This window comes from Oncorhynchus tshawytscha, unplaced genomic scaffold, assembly GCF_018296145.1.
Source record: "Oncorhynchus tshawytscha isolate Ot180627B unplaced genomic scaffold, Otsh_v2.0 Un_contig_740_pilon_pilon, whole genome shotgun sequence".
NCBI lineage: Eukaryota > Metazoa > Chordata > Actinopteri > Salmoniformes > Salmonidae > Oncorhynchus > Oncorhynchus tshawytscha.
The window spans coordinates 82501-96753 of record NW_024609694.1 but is presented as its reverse complement, the minus strand read 5'-3'; the positions used below and the strand labels follow the sequence as shown (position 1 = coordinate 96753).

The 14253-nt window shown below is 51.0% G+C and overlaps 1 protein-coding gene across 1 annotated transcript in view; it reads right to left on the bottom strand.

Moving 5' to 3' along the window:
- Positions 1 to 1266: 1266 nt before the first annotated feature.
- march1 (membrane-associated ring finger (C3HC4) 1) overlaps positions 1267 to 14253 on the bottom strand; it is a 20437-nt gene continuing 7450 nt past the window's right edge. The window contains exons 4-8 of the mRNA XM_042316997.1: positions 12677 to 13468; positions 12130 to 12310; positions 5078 to 5225; positions 3152 to 3196; positions 1267 to 2487 (exon numbers count right to left, since the gene is read on the bottom strand). Of these exons, the coding sequence (XP_042172931.1) occupies positions 2204 to 2487; positions 3152 to 3196; positions 5078 to 5225; positions 12130 to 12310; positions 12677 to 13468 (1450 nt within the window). The 3' untranslated portion in view covers positions 1267 to 2203. The remainder of the gene's footprint in view (positions 2488 to 3151; positions 3197 to 5077; positions 5226 to 12129; positions 12311 to 12676; positions 13469 to 14253) is intronic.

Here is a 14253-nt window from a genome sequence, read left to right as displayed (position 1 = left end):
CAGTCAGGTTGTATCCAGTCAGGTTGTATCCAGTTGTACCCAGGTTGTACCCAGTCAGGTTGTATCCAGGTTCTAGTCAGGTTGTACCCAGTCAGGTTGTATCCAGTCAGGTTGTACCCAGGTCAGGTTGTACCCAGTCAGGTTGTATCCAGGTTCTACCCAGTCAGGTTGTACCCAGTCAGGTTGTATCCAGTCAGGTTGTATCCAGTCAGGTTGTATCCAGTCAGGTTGTACCCAGTCAGGTTGTACCCAGTCAGGTTGTATCCAGGTTCTACCCAGTCAGGTTGTACCCAGTCAGGTTGTATCCAGTCAGGTTGTATCCAGTCAGGTTGTATCCAGTCAGGTTGTACCCAGTCAGGTTGTATTGTACCCAGGTTGTATCCAGTCAGGTTGTATTCAGTCAGGTTGTATCCAGTCAGGTTGTATCCAGTCAGGTTGTATCCAGTCAGGTTGTACCCAGTCAGGTTGTATCCAGTCAGTTTCATTGTGTCAGTAACTCCACTATAAAGGTTGTAGCCTTCTGAAAGTATTCAGACCCGTGTGAAGTTGCTGGATGTTGGCGAGACCTGGAACGCGCCGTCTTACCCATCGATCCAGAGCATCCCAAACAGTGGATGATGTGTCTGGTGAGGATGCAGGTCATGGAAGAACTGGGACATTTTCAGTTTCCAGGAATTTAGTCCAGAACCTTGTGACACAGGGCCGTGCATTATCATGCTGAAACATGAGGTGATGAATGGCACGACAATGGACCTCAGAATCTCGCCACGGTGTCTCTGATCGATAATATGCAATGGTGTTCGTTTATCCGTAGCTTATGCCTGCCCATAACCCCACTGCCACCATGGGGCACTCTGTTCACAACGTTGACATTGGCAAACCGCTCACGCACACGACGCCATACACCTGGTCTGAGGTTGTGAGGCCGGTTGGACGTACTGCCAAATTCTCTAAAACAACGTTGGAGATGGCTTATGGTAGAGAAATGAACATGCAATTATTTGCTGGACATTCCTGCACGTTCCCTCTCAACTTGAGACATCTGTGGCATTGTGTTGTGTTACAAAACTGCACATTTTAGAGTGACCTTTTATTGTCCCCAGCACAAGGTGCACTTGTGTAATAATCATGCTGTTTAATCAGCTTATTGATATGCTACACCTGTCAGGTGGATGGATTATCTTGGCAAAAGAGAAATGCTCACCAACAGGGATGGAAACACATTAGTGCACAACATTTGAGAGAAACACGCTCTTTGTGCGTGTGGAACATTTCTGGGATATTTTAGTTCAGCTCATGAAACATGGGACCAACACTTTACATGTTGTGTTTATATTTTAGTATAGAATAGGTTATTTTTGGTTGTAATGGTGACTTCTAGAGACAGGCAGTCAGGCAGGCAGACAAACAGGCAGGCAGACAGACAGAGACCTCTTCAGATAGAGTTATAGACATCATAGTGACAGACAGACAGCTCTTCAGATAGACTTCTAGACGTCATAGTGACAGACAGACAGCTCTTCAGATAGACTTCTAGACGTCATAGTGACAGACAGATAGACAGAAAGACAGCTCTTCAGATAGACTTCTAGACGTCATAGTGACAGACAGACAGACAGCTCTTCAGATAGACTTCTAGACGTCATAGTGACAGACAGACAGCTCTTCAGATAGACTTCTAGACGTCATAGTGACAGACTGGGACCTTTAATACCACATTTCACAAGTATTTCTATTCAGAGTTCTATCCTGTCCAGCAGAGAGAGAGTAAACACTAACATAAATAAATATGCTCTATGACTCTAACCCTCCTCCTGGAGAGCTGCAAGGTGTGCAGGGTTTTGTTCCAGCCCTTGAACACTTGGTTCTACGCATCAGCTACTCCTCAGGCTGTTTATATTGAATACTGAGAGAGTATAACAGACGCTCTGATTGGCTAATCTACAGCTGCTTCTATAACAGACGCTCTGACTGGCTAATCTACAGCTGCTTCTATAACAGACGCTCTGATTGGCTAATCTACAGCTGCTTCTATAACAGACGCTCTGATTGGCTAATCTACAGCTGCTTCTATAACAGACTCTCTTATTGGCTACGTCACATTATGACTCTTTGGTGTGCTGGGCTCTGATAGGCTATAGGGAGGGTGCATTACCAAGAGCTGTGTGTGTGTGTTGTGTGTCTGTGTGAGTGTGTGTGTGTGTCAGACGGGGTTTTCCTCCGAGAGGTCGGAGTCCATCTGGATAACCTCGGGGGCGGGGCCTATCGGGACTTCCACGGCCTCAGGGTGATTCCCATTGGCCAGCGCAGCGTTGGTGGGCGGCGGCTTCTCGGGGCAGTTCTGCACAGTGATGATGCGATTGAAGGCTTTGAGTCGTCTCCATAGCAACCAGTACACTTTACACTGGACGTACATGAACACCAGTCCGCCTGACATGCCTATCGCCACGATGACTAGCTTCATCCAGAACGGCCACTCCAACACACCTAGAGAGAGAGAGAGGTGTAGAGGTAGAGAGAGAGAGGTAGAGAGAGAGAGAGGTGTAGAGGTAGAGAGAGAGAGGTGTAGAGATAGAGAGAGAGGGTGTAAAGGTAGAGAGAGAGAGCAAGAGAGGTAGAGAGAGAGGTGTAGAGGTAGAGAGAGAGAGCGAGAGAGGTAGAGGGAGAGAGAGGTGTAGAGGTAGAGAGAGCGAGAGAGGTAGAGTGAGAGGTGTAGAGGTAGAGAGAGAGAGGGGTGTAAAGGTAGAGAGAGAGAGCAAGAGAGGTAGAGAGAGAGGTGTAGAGATAGAGAGAGAGATAGGTGTGTAAAGGTCGAGAGAGAGAGCGAGAGAGGTAGAGGGAGAGAGAGGTGTAGAGGTAGAGCGAGAGAGAGAGGTGTAGAGGTAGAGAGAGAGAGAGGTGTAGAGGTAGAGAGAGAGAGAGAGAGAGAGGGGTGTAGAGGTAGAAAGAGAGAGGTGTAAAGGTAGAGAGACAGACAGAGAGAGGTAGAGAGAGAGAGACAGACAGAGAGAGGTAGAGAGGTAGAGAGAGAGACAGACAGAGAGAGGTAGAGAGAGACACACAGACATATACATACACAGGTTAGTTATGTCTACCCAGGGGAAACAGAGAGATTGTGTGTGTCTGTGTTTGATACCAGAGGCCTCCTTACCCTCAGCAGTGTAGTACTTCATCACTGATATTCTCCACATGTCGTCTGAAAACACAGTAATGTTACTATATTCTCCTCTCATCTGAAAACACAGTAATGTTACTATATTCTCCTGAAAACACAGTAATGTTACTATATTCTCATGAAAAGACAGTAATGTTACTATATTCTCATCTGAAAACACAGTAATGTTACTATATTCTCCTGAAAACACAGTAATGTTACTATATTCTCATCTGAAAACACAGTAATGTTACTATATTCTCCTGAAAACACAGTAATGTTACTATATTCTCATCTGAAGACACAGTAATGTTACTATATTCTCCTGTCATCTGAAAACACAGTAATGTTACTATATTCTCCTGAAAACACAGTAATGTTACTATATTCTCCTGAAAACACAGTAATGTTACTATATTCTCCTAAAACACAGTAATGTTACTATATTCTCCTCTCATCTGAAAACACAGTAATGTTACTATATTCCCATCTGAAAACACAGTAATGTTACTATATTCTCCATCTGAAAACACAGTAATGTTACTATATTCTCCTGAAAACACAGTAATGTTACTATATTCTCATCTGAAAACACAGTAATGTTACTATATTCCCATCTGAAAACACAGTAATGTTACTATATTCTCATCTGAAAACACAGTAATGTTACTATATTCTCATCTGAAAACACAGTAATGTTACTATATTCTCATCTGAAAACACAGTAATGTTACTATATTCTCCTGAAAACACAGTAATGTTACTATATTCTCATCTGAAAACACAGTAATGTTACTATATTCCCATCTGAAAACACAGTAATGTTACTATATTCTCATCTGAAAACACAGTAATGTTACTATATTCTCATCTGAAAACACAGTAATGTTACTATATTCTCATCTGAAATCACAGTAATGTTACTATATTCTCCTGTCATCTGAAAACACAGTAATATTACTATATTCTCATCTGAAAACACAGTAATGTTACTATATTCCCATCTGAAAACACAGTAATGTTACTATATTCTCCTGAAAACACAGTAATGTTACTATATTCTCATCTGAAGACACAGTAATGTTACTATATTCTCATCTGAAAACACAGTAATGTTACTATATTCTCATCTGAAAACACAGTAATGTTACTATATTGTTACTCATCTGAAAACACAGTAATGTTACTATATTCTCATCTGAAAACACAGTAATGTTACTATATTCTCCTGAAAACACAGTAATGTTACTATATTCTCATCTGAAAACACAGTAATGTTACTATATTCTCATCTGAAAACACAGTAATGTTACTATATTCTCATCTGAAAACACAGTAATGTTACTATATTCTCCTGAAAACACAGTAATGTTACTATATCCTCCTAAAACACAGTAATGTTACTATATTCTCATCTGAAAACACAGTAATGTAAGAAGTTGGGTTAAGGTTGTATAGAGGTTGGGTTAAGATTGTGAGAAGTTGGGTTGAATAGAGGTTAGGTTAAGGTTGTATAGAGGTTAGGTCCGGGTTGTATAGAGGTTGGGTTGTGGTTGTACAGAGCTTAGGTCAGGGTTGTATAGAGGTTGGGTTAAGGTTGTGGTTGTACAGAGGTTAGGTCAGGGTTGTGGTTGTACAGAGGTTAGGTCAGGGTTGTATAGAGGTTGGGTCAGGGTTGTGGTTGTACAGAGGTTAGGTCAGGGTTGTATAGAGGTTGGGTCAGGGTTGTGGTTGTACAGAGGTTAGGTCAGGGTTGTATAGAGGTTAGGTCAGGGTTTGTGGTTGTACAGAGGTTAGGTCAGGGTTGTATTGAGGTTGGGTCAGGGTTGTGGTTGTACAGAGGTTAGGTCAGGGTTGTGGTTGTACAGAGGTTAGGTCAGGGTTGTATAGAGGTTGGGTTAAGGTCAGGGTGGAGGTGCTGACCGGTGTTGCGTCCCAGGTTGATCTCGTGGAGGGTTCTGTTGACGAGGACGTATACGGAACAGAGAACACAACCAATGGCCACCAGGTGGAACATCAGGGAGCATAAGATCTTCCTCCTCTCATTGGTCGACATCTGGAGCTTCTCCCACTGAGGGAGAGAAAAGGTGAGAAAGAGTGCGTCATAGACAGGTATCTATGTATCTGAACCATCATGGTGTCTAACAGCATGGGCAGCTCCACTGAGTCCCCTCATGGTGTCTGACAGCATGGGCAGCTCCACTGAGTCCCATCATGGTGTCTGACAGCATGGGCAGCTCCATTGAGTCCCCTCATGGTGTCTGACAGCATGGGCAGCTCCACTGAGTCCCCTCATGGTGTCTGACAGCATGGGCAGCTCCACTGAGTCCCCTCATGGTGTCTGACAGCATGGGCAGCTCCACTGAGTCCCCTCATGGTGTCTGACAGCATGGGCAGCTCCACTGAGTCCCCTCATGGTGTCTGACAGCATGGGCAGCTCCACTGAGTCCCCTCATGGTGTCTGACAGCATGGGCAGCTCCACTGAGTCCCCTCATGGTGTCTGACAGCATGGGCAGCTCCACTGAGTCCCCTCATGGTGTCTGACAGCATGGGCAGCTCCACTGAGTCCCCTCATGGTGTCTGACAGCATGGGCAGCTCCACTGAGTCCCCTCATGGTGTCTGACAGTATGGGCAGCTCCACTGAGTCCCCTCATGGTGTCTGACAGTATGGGCAGCTCCACTGAGTCCCCTCATGGTGTCTGACAGCATGGGCAGCTCCACTGAGTCCCCTCATGGTGTCTGTAACAGCATGGGCAGCTCCACTGAGTCCCCTCATGGTGTCTGAAAGCATGGGCAGCTCCACTGAGTCCCCTCATGGTGTCTCTGACAGCATGGGCAGCTCCACTGAGTCCCCTCATGGTGTCTCTGACAGCATGGGCAGCTCCACTGAGTCCCCTCATGGTGTCTCTGACAGCATGGGCAGCTCCACTGAGTCCCCTCATGGTGTCTCTGACAGCATGGGCAGCTCCACTGAGTCCCCTCATGGTGCTGAGCATGGGCAGCTCCACTGAGTCCCCTCATGGTGTCTGACAGCATGGGCAGCTCCACTGAGTCCCCTCATGGTGTCTGACAGCATGGGCAGCTCCACTGAGTCCCCTCATGGTGTCTGACAGCATGGGCAGCTCCACTGAGTCCCCTCATGGTGTCTGACAGCATGGGCAGCTCCACTGAGTCCCCTCATGGTGTCTGAGCAGTCATGGGTCTGACAGCATCCACTGAGTCCCCTCATGGTGTCTGACAGCATGGGCAGCTCCACTGAGTCCCCTCATGGTGTCTGACAGCATGGGCAGCTCCACTGAGTCCCCTCATGGTGTCTGACAGCATGGGCAGCTCCACTGAGTCCCCTCATGGTGTCTGACAGTATGGGCAGCTCCACTGAGTCCCCTCATGGTGTCTGACAGCATGGGCAGCTCCACTGAGTCCCCTCATGGTGTCTGTGTCTGACAGCATGGGCAGCTCCACTGAGTCCCCTCATGGTGTCTCTGACAGCATGGGCAGCTCCACTGAGTCCCCTCATGGTGTCTCTGACAGCATGGGCAGCTCCAATGAGTCCCCTCATGGTGTCTCTGACAGCATGGGCAGCTCCAATGAGTCCCCTCATGGTGTCTCTGACAGCATGGGCAGCTCCACTGAGTCCCCTCATGGTGTCTCTGACAGCATGGGCAGCTCCACTGAGTCCCCTCATGGTGTCTGACAGCATGGGCAGCTCCACTGAGTCCCCTCATGGTGTCTGACAGCATGGGCAGCTCCACTGAGTCCCCTCATGGTGTCTGACAGCATGGGCAGCTCCACTGAGTCCCCTCATGGTGTCTGACAGCATGGGCAGCTCCACTGAGTCCCCTCATGGTGTCTGACAGCATGGGCAGCTCCACTGAGTCCCCTCATGGTGTCTGACAGCATGGGCAGCTCCACTGAGTCCCCTCATGGTGTCTGACAGTGGGCAGCTCCACTGAGTCCCCTCATGGTGTCTGACAGTATGGGCAGCTCCACTGAGTCCCCTCATGGTGTCTGACAGCATGGGCAGCTCCACTGAGTCCCCTCATGGTGTCTGACAGCATGGGCAGCTCCACTGAGTCCCCTCATGGTGTCTGACAGCATGGGCAGCTCCACTGAGTCCCCTCATGGTGTCTCTGACAGCATGGGCAGCTCCACTGAGTCCCCTCATGGTGTCTCTGACAGCATGGGCAGCTCCACTGAGTCCCCTCATGGTGTCTCTGACAGCATGGGCAGCTCCACTGAGTCCCCTCATGGTGTCTGACAGCATGGGCAGCTCCACTGAGTCCCCTCATGGTGTCTGACAGCATGGGCAGCTCCACTGAGTCCCCTCATGGTGTCTGTAACAGCATGGGCAGCTCCACTGAGTCCCCTCATGGTGTCTGACAGCATGGGCAGCTCCACTGAGTCCCCTCATGGTGTCTGTAACAGCATGGGCAGCTCCACTGAGTCCCCTCATGGTGTCTGACAGCATGGGCAGCTCCACTGAGTCCCCTCATGGTGTCTGACAGCATGGGCAGCTCCACTGAGTCCCCTCATGGTGTCTGTAACAGCATGGGCAGCTCCACTGAGTCCCCTCATGGTGTCTAACAGCATGGGCAGCTCCACTGAGTCCCCTCATGGTGTCTGACAGCATGGGCAGCTCCACTGAGTCCCCTCATGGTGTCTGACAGCATGGGCAGCTCCACTGAGTCCCCTCATGGTGTCTGAAAGCATGGGCAGCTCAACTGAGTCCCCTCATGGTGTCTCTGACAGCATGGGCAGCTCCACTGAGTCCCCTCATGGTGTCTCTGACAGCATGGGCAGCTCCACTGAGTCCCCTCATGGTGTCTCTGACAGCATGGGCAGCTCCACTGAGTCCCCTCATGGTGTCTCTGACAGCATGGGCAGCTCCACTGAGTCCCCTCATGGTGTCTGACAGCATGGGCAGCTCCACTGAGTCCCCTCATGGTGTCTGACAGCATGGGCAGCTCCACTGAGTCCCCTCATGGTGTCTGACAGCATGGGCAGCTCCACTGAGTCCCCTCATGGTGTCTGACAGCATGGGCAGCTCCACTGAGTCCCCTCATGGTGTCTGACAGCATGGGCAGCTCCACTGAGTCCCCTCATGGTGTCTGACAGCATGGGCAGCTCCACTGAGTCCCCTCATGGTGTCTGTAACAGCATGGGCAGCTCCACTGAGTCCCCTCATGGTGTCTGACAGCATGGGCAGCTCCACTGAGTCCCCTCATGGTGTCTGAACAGCATGGGCAGCTCCACTGAGTCCCCTCATGGTGTCTGACAGCATGGGCAGCTCCACTGAGTCCCCTCATGGTGTCTGACAGCATGGGCAGCTCCACTGAGTCCCCTCATGGTGTCTGTAACAGCATGGGCAGCTCCACTGAGTCCCCTCATGGTGTCTGACAGCATGGGCAGCTCCACTGAGTCCCCTCATGGTGTCTGACAGCATGGGCAGCTCCACTGAGTCCCCTCATGGTGTCTGACAGCATGGGCAGCTCCACTGAGTCCCCTCATGGTGTCTGAAAGCATGGGCAGCTCCACTGAGTCCCCTCATGGTGTCTCTGACAGCATGGGCAGCTCCACTGAGTCCCCTCATGGTGTCTCTGACAGCATGGGCAGCTCCACTGAGTCCCCTCATGGTGTCTCTGACAGCATGGGCAGCTCCACTGAGTCCCCTCATGGTGTCTCTGACAGCATGGGCAGCTCCACTGAGTCCCCTCATGGTGTCTGACAGTATGGGCAGCTCCACTGAGTCCCCTCATGGTGTCTGACAGCATGGGCAGCTCCACTGAGTCCCCTCATGGTGTTTGACAGCATGGGCAGCTCCACTGAGTCCCCTCATGGTGTCTGAAAGCATGGGCAGCTCCACTGAGTCCCCTCATGGTGTCTCTGACAGCATGGGCAGCTCCACTGAGTCCCCTCATGGTGTCTGACAGCATGGGCAGCTCCACTGAGTCCCCTCATGGTGTCTGACAGCATGGGCAGCTCCACTGAGTCCCCTCATGGTGTCTGACAGCATGGGCAGCTCCACTGAGTCCCCTCATGGTGTCTGACAGCATGGGCAGCTCCACTGAGTCCCCTCATGGTGTCTGACAGCATGGGCAGCTCCACTGAGTCCCATCATGGTGTCTCTGACAGCATGGGCAGCTCCACTGAGTCCCCTCATGGTGTCTGACAGCATGGGCAGCTCCACTGAGTCCCCTCATGGTGTCTGTAACAGCATGGGCAGCTCCACTGAGTCCCCTCATGGTGTCTGACAGCATGGGCAGCTCCACTGAGTCCCCTCATGGTGTCTGTGACAGCATGGGCAGCTCCACTGAGTCCCCTCATGGTGTCTGACAGCATGGGCAGCTCCACTGAGTCCCCTCATGGTGTCTGACAGCATGGGCAGCTCCACTGAGTCCCCTCATGGTGTCTGTAACAGCATGGGCAGCTCCACTGAGTCCCCTCATGGTGTCTGACAGCATGGGCAGCTCCACTGAGTCCCCTCATGGTGTCTGACAGCATGGGCAGCTCCACTGAGTCCCCTCATGGTGTCTCTGACAGCATGGGCAGCTCCACTGAGTCCCCTCATGGTGTCTGACAGCATGGGCAGCTCCACTGAGTCCCCTCATGGTGTCTGACAGCATGGGCAGCTCCACTGAGTCCCCTCATGGTGTCTGAACAGCATGGGCAGCTCCACTGAGTCCCCTCATGGTGTCTGACAGCATGGGCAGCTCCACTGAGTCCCCTCATGGTGTCTGACAGCATGGGCAGCTCCACTGAGTCCCTCATGGTGTCTGACAGCATGGGCAGCTCCACTGAGTCCCCTCATGGTGTCTCTGACAGCATGGGCAGCTCCACTGAGTCCCCTCATGGTGTCTGACAGCATGGGCAGCTCCACTGAGTCCCCTCATGGTGTCTGACAGCATGGGCAGCTCCACTGAGTCCCCTCATGGTGTCTGACAGCATGGGCAGCTCCACTGAGTCCCCTCATGGTGTCTGACAGCATGGGCAGCTCCACTGAGTCCCCTCATGGTGTCTGACAGCATGGGCAGCTCCACTGAGTCCCCTCATGGTGTCTGATGGGTGTCCCCTCATGACACAGCATGGGCAGCTCCACTGAGTCCCCTCATGGTGTCTGACAGCATGGGCAGCTCCACTGAGTCCCCTCATGGTGTCCTCTGACAGCATGGGCAGCTCCACTGAGTCCCCTCATGGTGTCTGACAGCATGGGCAGCTCCACTGAGTCCCCTCATGGTGTCTGACAGCATGGGCAGCTCCACTGAGTCCCCTCATGGTGTCTCTGACAGCATGGGCAGCTCCACTGAGTCCCCTCATGGTGTCTGACAGCATGGGCAGCTCCACTGAGTCCCCTCATGGTGTCTGACAGCATGGGCAGCTCCACTGAGTCCCCTCATGGTGTCTGACAGCATGGGCAGCTCCACTGAGTCCCCTCATGGTGTCTGACAGCATGGGCAGCTCCACTGAGTCCCCTCATGGTGTCTGACAGCATGGGCAGCTCCACTGAGTCCCCTCATGGTGTCTGACAGCATGGGCAGCTCCACTGAGTCCCCTCATGGTGTCTGACAGCATGGGCAGCTCCACTGAGTCCCATCATGGTGTCTGTGTTGAGGTCAGATGTGTTGAGGTGTGTGTTGAGACAAGGCGTGCTGAGGTGTGTGTAGAGGTTAGATGTGTTGAGGTTAGATGTGTTGAGGTTTGTAGAGGTTAGATGTGTTGAGGTGTGAGTCGAGGTTAGATGTGTTGAGGTCAGATGTGTTGAGGTGTGTAGAGGTTAGATGTGTTGAGGTGTGAGTAGAGGTTAGATGTGTTGAGATTAGATGTGTTGAGGTGTGTTGAGGTCAGATGTGTTGAGTTGTGTGTAGAGGTTAGATGTGTTGAGTTGTGTGTAGAGGTCAGATGTGTTGAGTTGTGTGTAGAGGTCAGATGTGTTGAGGTGTGAGTAGAGGTCAGATGTGTTGAGGTGTGAGTAGAGGTTAGATGTGTTGAGGTGTGTGTTGAGACAAGGCATGCTGAGGTGTGTGTAGAGGTCAGATGTGTTGAGGTGTGTGTATAGGTTAGATGTGTGTAGAGGTTAGATGTGTAGAGGTCAGATGTGTTGAGGTCAGATGTGTTGAGTTGTGTGTAGAGGTTAGATGTGTAGAGGTTAGATCTGTTGAGGTCAGATGTGTTGAGGGGTGTGTTGAGGTCAGATGTGTTGAGGGGTGTGTTGAGGTCAGATGTGTTGAGGGGTGTGTTGAGGTCAGATGTGTAGAGGTTAGATCTGCTGAGGTCAGATGTGTTGAGGGGTGTGTAGAGTTTAGATGTGTTGAGGTCAGATGTGTTGAAGTGTGTAGAGGTTAGATGTGTAGAGGTTAGATCTGTTGAGGTCAGATGTGTTGAGGGTTGTGATGAGGTCAGATGTGTTGAGGTGTGTTGTTGAGGTCAGATGTGTTGAGATGTGTAGAGGTTAGATCTGCTGAGGTCAGATGTGTTGAGGTGTATAGAGGTTAGATGTGTTGAGGTCAGATGTGTTGAGGTGTATAGAGGTTAGATGTGTTGAGGTCAGATGTGTTGAGGTGTATAGAGGTTAGATGTGTTGAGGTCAGATGTATAGAGGGCAGATGTGTAGAGGTCAGATGTGTTGAGGGGTGTGTAGAGGTTAGATGTGTTGAGGTCAGATGTGTAGAGGTCAGATGTGTAGAGGTCAGATGTATAGAGGTTAGATGTGTAGAGGTTAGATGTGTTGAGGTCAGATGTGTTGAGGTGTATAGAGGTTAGATGTGTAGAGGTCAGATGTGTTGAGGTGTATAGAGGTTAGATGTGTTGAGGTCAGATGTGTTGAGGTGTATAGAGGTTAGATGTGTTGAGGTCAGATGTGTTGAGGGGTATGTACAGGTCAGGTGTGTTGAGGTCAGATGTGTGTAGAGGTCAGATGTGTTGAGGTCAGATGTGTTGAGGTGTATATACAGGTCAGGTGTGTTGAGGTCTCTGTACCTTACGTAGAGGTTTAAGGTGAGTCTCCATGATGAAGTTGTATTGGCACAGCTCACAGCAGTGTGTGTCTGATGACTTGATCCACTGGTTGAGACAGTCCTGGTGAACAAACCTCATGCTGCCTGTACAGCGGCACGGGGTTATCAACACACACTCCTCATCTCCTTCACAGTGGCAGATCCTACACACACACAGAAACACAGAGATGAACACAGACACGTGAACACACACACACACACATTGATACACACACACAGAGATGAACACACACCTACAGAGACACACACACACACAGATGAACACACACCTACAGAGACACACACACACACACACATTGATACACACACACAGAGATGAACACACACACACAAACATACACAGAGATGAATACACACACACACACACAGATGAACACACACATGTGAACACACACACACAGAGATGAATACACACACACACACACACACAGATGAACACACACACACACACAGAGATGAACACACACCTACAGAGACACACACACACAGAGATGAACAAACACACCTACCTGCAGACCTCTGGCTCGTCATCGGAGCAGCCTTCGGGGGCGTTGCAGCCCCCATATCTCCGTGGCGATGGCGCGGACATGTCTCCACCCACTGACCCGGTCTCCTGGTAATTCTTAGTGATCTGTCCCTCCCTCTCTCCATCCTCAGCCAATGATGAGCTACCGCCGGGGCTACGGAACTTAGACCCCACCTCCTCCCTGCGCTGGGAGCTCCGCCTGCTCTCCTCCCGTCCTCCTCCTCCTCCTGATCGCCGGTTCTTCACTCCGGAACCGTTCTCCAGTGGAACCTCTTTCTCTTGGTTCTCCTTCCCCTCATCAGACCCTACAGACTGCAGCTCCATCCCCTCTCCCCCTCCCCTCTCCCTGCTACTCCCACTGCGGCGTCGTCCCCTCTTGGCTTTCTCCCTGCTCCAGCTTCTGGCCTCCCTCCCCGCCTCCCCATCAGACGACGAATCAGATTCAGGAGGGGCGGCGCTACGGTGCCGGGGGTGTTCCCCTCTCCTCTCCCTCCTCCTCTCCCCTCTCCTCTCCCTCCTCCTCTCCCCCCTCTCTCCGATGCGGTCAGAGCTGCGGTCACTGCGGTCGTCACTGTGTTGGACCGGGTCATCTTGTGCGGTCGCTGGGGCATCGGGGGCGGAGCAAGAGTCTCTCTTCCTGTTTGGTTTCTTCTTCTTCCTGGTTTGGCCCTGCTGGGAGGAGCCTAACGTGGTCTGAGAGGAGCCTAATGCCGCGCCGCTCAACTTCATCACTGCTGTGTCACAACCTTCCTCTACACGACCCAGTGGCACCGGCCTATACACACACACACACACACACACAAAGAGAGACACAGGGAGACACACACACACACACTCGGGAAACAGACAGAGAGATGGAGAGATAGTATGAGGGAAACTGTATCCCTGGGTAACACTATCCCTGGGTAACACTATCCCTGGGTAACAGTATCCCTGGGTAACAGTATCCCTGGGTAACAGTATCCCTGGGTAACAGTATCCCTGGGTAACACTATCCCTGGGTAACAGTATCCCTGGGTAACAGTATACCTGGGTAACAGTATCCCTGGGTAACAGTATCCCTGGGTATCCCTGGGTAACAGTATCCCTGGGTAACAGTATCCCTGGGTAACAGTATCCCTGGGTAACACTATACCCGGGTAACAGTATCCCTGGGTAACAGTATCCCTGGGTAACGGTATCCCTGGGTAACAGTATACCTGGGTAACACTATACCTGCTAGAGGAATCAACCAGACCAGGCTGTTAGCTACCTGATGGGCCAGCTAGAGGAATCAACCAGACCAGGCTGTTAGCTACCTGATGGGCCAGCTAGAGGAATCAACCAGACCAGGCTGTTAGCTACCTGATGGGCCAGCTAGAGGAATCAACCAGACCAGGCTGTTAGCTACCTGATGGGCCAGCTAGAGGAATCAACCAGACCAGGCTGTTAGCTACCTGATGGGCCAGTTAGAGGAATCAACCAGACCAGGCTGTTGATAAACTTTTTGCGTCATAATAATATAAGAATTTTGGGGGTCGTAATCAATGCAGAAAGGTGGCAGAAACTGTCTACATTTGT